The 6608-nt window shown below is 41.7% G+C and overlaps 1 protein-coding gene across 1 annotated transcript; it reads left to right on the top strand.

Annotated features, from left to right (window-relative positions):
- Positions 1-6: 6 nt before the first annotated feature.
- Positions 7-6556, top strand: LOC123964149 (gem-associated protein 5-like; the record flags this gene model as incomplete). Its single annotated transcript, XM_046041254.1, has 11 exons — positions 7-92; positions 1063-1145; positions 2172-2308; positions 3011-3084; positions 3572-3753; positions 4163-4302; positions 4604-4775; positions 4866-5078; positions 5160-5216; positions 5318-5443; positions 6461-6556. Coding segments are annotated over exons 2-11 (1207 nt in total), but the record flags the coding sequence as incomplete, so codon positions are not given.
- Between the last annotated feature and the right edge of the window lie 52 nt (positions 6557-6608).

Here is a 6608-nt window from a genome sequence, read left to right as displayed (position 1 = left end):
CTGCAGCTGGCGTGGCACCCAAAAAAAGAAGGCTCCTTGTCTTTTGGAACAGACGATGGTAAAGTTGGTATCTACGATGTCTTCTCAAACAAGTAAGATTCTTGTTCTATGTGTTTTTTTTTCCTATGGTTTAATCGCTCTAAGTTATGGAATCTAACAGTTTCCAGTAGTTTTATCATATCGGTCCACAAATACACACTTTAGTTTCACACGTTAAAGTTTTTTAACCCACTGCAGTTTATTAATGTCCAACTGAAATTAAATTGATTTGAGGTTTTTTTTATGTCAGTGTAAAGAGGAGTACATTTATATTAAATGTATTTATTTCTGTAGTTTCAGAAGAGTGTCAGTCCGAATACGGTTGTTGCAGACAAAGACATTATTTACATATAGCCACTCAAATACTATTGTATAAACTGTACTGGCTGGCAGCAACACTGACTAAAAGCCAGTCAACAGCTTGAGACACAACATGTTTGGCTGAGACATTAGCTTTCCATATTAACCTTCCCCTTCTTAAATACAAGCATAGACAAATTTATTGTGTTTCACCTTTGCAGCTTTATTCTTCAATCATACTGCTAACAAAACACTGGATGCCACTGGCTTGTGGACTGCAGTTAACGCACAAAGAAGCGTAGCAATGTGCCAACAGAAGCAGCAAAAGAAGTGTGCTTGCATGCAAATAGGAATATAAACAATGCATTTTTTCAGATAAACTTTGCAAATGTTTTATGAGTAATGAAATGCATTCCACACATTTACTAGACCTCAACAATGTACACATTGTATTTTGGTAGGAAACACTGAATATAAACATAACTTCTACTTCACAGGGCACCTTTTAAAAATATGGATCTGATTTTTAACTGCAAAAATGGCTGACTTGGAATTTTAGCTTGGAGATTCTTCTGAAAGTCAAGAAGTTAAATCATTGCTTGTTTTTTTTTACTCGCAGCCTTGTGGGTCTTTCTTATAATCCCTTGAGGCCCCTGGGTTCCATTTTCCTGCAGCTATCATCCATTCCTGACTGGCCAATTGTTCTGCTTCATATCCCCTCAGACCTCCTCAAATATCGAGCTCCTATCACCGAAAAACAGTGTACACATTGGCCTGGGGACCCCCAGTCCCCCCGATGTCATTTGGTAAGTTTCTAATGAACTCTTAGCAAATGCTGCTGTTTGCTCCTGAACGCTCTGACCCAGCAAAAGCACTGGCGGTGGGATGCCGAAAACCAGTGAGTCAGCGAAAAAGCCCAAACATCTCTGCACGCTCTTTTGTAATCAGCTCTGTAATTGAATGAGCTGAGAAAACACTTACTTCTCACCTCCCCCCCCCACTTCAGTGGCTCGCGGGGAAATCAAGACGCAGGAAGTTGATTTTACCAGCTGTCGGCAGATTACATTTTGATTAGCGTATCAGTCACTCGGCTCAAAGCCGTAAACCTTAATTCTTGCCATGCCAACAATCTGCTGGTGGGAGCAGCTAATGTGTTTACTCGCAGCCATGACAGCGGTCCAGCTCAGGCCGGCAATCTCATTGGCTCAGATCATCAGGATGACTTACAGTAAGCGTGCAGAGAAAATTGGAAGCAGCTGCTTTCTCTCAAGACTGTCACTGTCACGCTCCCTTTTTCTTCTTTACATTCAAATCCTCTACATACTGAGTGCTCACCATTGCAGAGGAAACCAAGCATCTCGGACCACCTGCTCTTTCAGTAAAATGAGCTGAAACAGATGAATGCAGCTAACAACTACAGTTTAAATGCGTCTGTTAAATCAATTTCAGCAATTAAGGGTGTCTATGTAAGGGGGAGTAGATTGAGCCATTATAGTTAAGCCTCTAAAACAATTTAATGTGTTTTTCTGCTCGGTGTCCAGAGTATGTTTTCAACTTGCACAGGCTGGAACACATCGGAGGGTTCACAGGTATTATAAGGTTCATATCAATGAACAATGGTGAACATTACTGAAGTGTCCAGTATACTGTAATCAGTCACTGTAATGCACAACTGCACTGACACTTGGTCAAAACTGAAACAGACACACACACCTGTTCAATTAATTGAATTAACAAAATGCCAAACTATTGTCAGCTGCTGAACCAAAATGTTATTAAAACACCATCTTTAGTCAGGAGACAGTTGTTTATTTTGTGTGTGTGATGTTCAGGTGCAGCAGGAGCGAAGCCGTCCTTCAGCCTGTACAGCTGCGCCGGCGAAGGCGTCATCCTGCAACACGATCCATCGAAGCTGAGCGGAGAGGCGTCGGACATCGACAAGCTGATCAGAGACACCAACGACATCAAGGTGGGAGGGATGTTGGTGCGAAGATGATGATATAATTCTCCAGGCCATTTACCCTGCGAGCTGGGTCATGTGGTTGAGTTTTAAGTGAGGGCTTTTTCCTTTTAAGTGCCATGATCAAGTCACTGAACCACCTACATGCACCCACTCAGCCAGTCCCTGAATCATCCTCTCAAGTTTGTTTAAAATCATATACCAGTGGTTCTGCATGGCAATCGAAAGCAACAACTGGATTATATGTGCACAGAAGGCACCAAGCTTGATCTGATTTCTGTTGTCAAATGGAAATAGTTTTTCTTTGAATGTTTTAATGTCTTTTTGGAAAAACAAGATTATAGCAGTTACCTCTTCTGACACTCACCACTGAGCTCTTGTAACCCAAAGCAAGGACAACTTATTTATGCTGCTGACACTACGATGAGCAGTAAAACAATCATTTTTTATATATATAAAATTGATGACCTCTACCTTTGTCTTCTCTGTCCTTTAACGTCCATGTGCAGACTATAGAAAGCTTTTAGAGATTTTAAAAACGTCTGTCAGGCACAGTAAAGCCTGACGCACACCTCCAGGTGGAGAACAAACCCAGGAAAATCCACAGACTTCAAAGCTTTGATTGAGCAGACAGTTTGTTTCATGTTTGCTGCTGCATGTAAATGGAGTTGATTTGAATAGGTTATGAATGTGAGTTCTGATTCCCGACAGCACAAGCTGTCTCCACACACAGACCTCTGCTGGAAGCCAGATGGAAAGGTGGTCGCCATCGGCAACGAGGACGGGTGAGTGAACGACCCTGTCTCACGAGAGACCATCAGCCTGTGTAGTCCTGCGAGGGACCAACTGTCCGCTCACAGTGTGCAGTCTTCAGGCTACAGAAGAACTGTTGTACTTGACTAACTAGGTCACATTCTGATTTTATGATTTTATGATGCATCTCAACACTTTCTGAACCAGACAGATTCTGTTTGTAAAAACTGCACTGTTTGCATTTACTGTTTGTAAATGTTAGGCGTCAGTGATTTGACTAAACTGCCAAAACTATTATTAACTTTTTAGCTCAACAGGTTTTATGGTGAATATGCCTGTGCTTAAATGTTTGATGTCGTGTCGTTCATCAGCAGATGTTAATTTCTTTCTCTCTCTATCCTGTCATGCTTTTGTAGTTTTCAAGTTGTCTTGGAAATGCAGTTAGTTTTAATTCTGAATGAAGTTATTGTGTTCCTGTTTTCCCCATCATACATCTTGACCGCATGTTCTCCGCTGCAGGTGCATTGATGTGTATCAGGCTCCCAGTCTGAAGCTGCTGTGCAGCATCCAGCAGCACCACAAGATCATCAACACGTTGCGGTGGCATCACGGCCACAGCTCTCCACCAGAGCTGCACTGCCTCTTGGCCTCGGGCTCCAGCAATGCTACCGTCTACGTGCACGATCTCCGCTCCATCATTGGTGGGAAGAGACATCAAGCACACATTGTGTCGTTCAGTCCGTCCAAGGAATTCCCCTACAAACACTACATTATTTACGAGAATGCATTTTTTGAGTATTTCAGCAGAAAATTGTCAGTTTAGCAGAATGATTACAAATTGGCTTTAATTAGCTGTAAACGTTCATAAGTAAAGACATTTTTATTAATGTAAGTTGTAATTAAAACTGCACCTCTTTATTTAAAATGTGTACTCTTACAGCAATGTCATTCAACCCTACCAGCCTACCAGAGTATTACAGGAAGATGGTTTTGTTGTTTAGGTCGCCAAAAAAACAAATAAATTCAGTGACATCCAGCAGTTACTTTTGGAGATCTCAAAACGTTAAGAGCTTGATATGTATTGACGTTAGTGTTGTTCTCTTTGCACAGAGAATCCTCCAGAAAGTGCTGTGGTGTTGACAGAGCCGTATCGAAGGCTGTGTGGTCATACAGGTAAAATCACCGGCATGGTCTGGAGTCCACACCACGACGCCCGGCTGGTCACCGTCTCATATGATGGCACGGCCCAGGTCAGTACCAGGCCAGCATCATGGGTATAAAACCATGATAATGTGCCTGACCGATGTAACGGTCTGTCTGAATCAACCCCCAAACTGTAGAGCAACATCTTGAATCTGTAAGCCACATGCTCCTTTTTTGAGAGGTTTGGCTTGGACTTGCTGCTCCTCTAATGAGTGGACTTTGTTACCTAATGCATCAAACTATTTTTATCTCCTCCTTTCATACATTAGTATTCCTCGTTTTCTTTGTAATATTTCTTCCTTTCAGACTTATCAGGCTTCTGATGTTGGATATTTTTGGTCTGTTCAGGTGTGGGATGTGCTGCAGGAGGCGGCTGTGTCTAACTACCGGGGTCACATTGGTTATCTGCTGTGCGTGGACTGGTCACCTGTTGATCCAGATGTGATCTGGACTGGAGGGAAGGACTTCACCCTGCAGGAGTGGAGAGTCTCCCAACAAGAGTTTACAAAGCCACCTAAAGGTGAACACATGTCTTTGCAGCGCTGTTGAAACACCCAGGACGTCCTCCAACGCTAAAGAATAGGTTAAAGAAAAGTTATTCCTCTTTCAGGGAAAAAGATGGTCGACCTGAAGGAGAAGATGAAGGCCAATGCCAAGCAGAAGAAGAAGAACAAGAAGGCGTTGGGTGCCGGAGGAGCTGCACCACTAGAGATGAACGGAGAGACGGTTACAGGAGGAGAGAAGGCGGCAGTGGGACAGGAGCTGTCTGGTGAAGATGGGGAGGATGAAGTCAGCTCAACAAACAGTCCTGTACCTCCACCAGGTAACAACAGTTGGTACAGATTTCAGAATGAGTAAGATGGTTGGGACTTTGTAAAAACTTTATTGTGAAATTTTCTTTCAGCCACTTTTGAGATGCAAAGAAAATTATCTACTGCCGTAAAGAGCAAAGACAAACCTGGTACGTGCTGCATTTATAAAAAGAAAACTGAATGTATTTCTGAAATTGGGTGAATTCATGTTATTATATGTGACAATGTTTGTTTGTCTCTGTGTTTCCAGACTTAAACTTGCTGAAGAAGAAGAAGCCTCGCTCCATGTTGCCCCTCAGTACCTCCATGGACCATCGGCCCAAAGAGGATCTGCTGCAAGACTGCATCACACTGGCCTCTGTCAAACACAGCAACGGTGAGACTGAATCTGCTGTGGAGAGGTTTGGTTTAGTGATTATATTACAGAGAGACACATTTTATAAGACTGAACTTATTGATGGGTCAGTTTTTTTTATGTGGTGCCTTTTGTGTCCCCAGTACAAATCATGTTGTTTTGTATAAATTTGGACAAACACTAGTTCCATTTGATTTTTCATGTAAGGTCAATTGATATTAATTATGATTACATTGTTGTTTTTTTACATTTTAAAAGCTTTGGTTGAAGAGGTACTATGGGATTTTGCCATGTCCCCAGTGTTGATCATTCAACTTAGATCTAAAACATAACTTATTCTTTTTTTTAATTGTCCTGTTCAAAATATATTGGATCAAAATGTTGTTAATATATCTAAATTTAATACAATAAAGGTGTCTAAACTCATCCCAGATGTTTTTCATAAAGTTACATTTATCTTTTATATAATAGAACTTTAAAATATGGGTAAATCAACCATTCATTTATCCCACGTTATGAAGTCCAAATGGCACCCTATAAAAAAAATGACCCTGATTACTTTTATAGGAGACGCTATGTTTCACTCTGGTTGGAAGATAACAGCAGTTGAGCCAGATGAAGAGTGTGAAGAGTCAGTTTATTCTTTTTCAGATTCTGTTATTTCCAACTGTGGGAGCTGAAGTTGAACTTCAGGGACAGTCCAGGCTAAAATAACAAGCACAATAACCCCAAGTAAAATCACATTGCTAAATCTAAACTACCAAAGAACCAAAAAGAAAGTTATTACAATACTGAACCTTACTTCCTAATTACACAAACAAAGGAGAAAAGAGAAGGAACAAAACGTGCGCTCTCCCCTACAGAGCTTCCTAGCAAGGAGGTAAAGATCAAGTACAATACTGACCAGCTGGATCTTTTGCATTTCTGGTTTGGTAACTTTAGGTTGACGCTTTAGTTACCAGCAAAAATAATGCTTATCAGCAAATGTCATACGATTTACTGATTTTACTGGATTGTTTGTGCTTGGCTGGTTTCCAGCTCCCCCTGCAGGCTGTGTCCCAGGCCAGGGAGAGCATCTCCATCTGGGCCTCTTCTCTGACAGACCGGCTCTCCACCGCATGTTTGAGGCTGAAGGTACGCTGTTTCTGCCACCCTGGACTTTCTTTGTGTTGAATGTGCACTCTCT

This window comes from Micropterus dolomieu, unplaced genomic scaffold (assembly GCF_021292245.1).
Source record: "Micropterus dolomieu isolate WLL.071019.BEF.003 ecotype Adirondacks unplaced genomic scaffold, ASM2129224v1 contig_833, whole genome shotgun sequence".
Taxonomy (NCBI): Eukaryota; Metazoa; Chordata; class Actinopteri; order Centrarchiformes; family Centrarchidae; genus Micropterus; species Micropterus dolomieu.
This window is presented reverse-complemented; position numbering and strand designations above follow the sequence as displayed.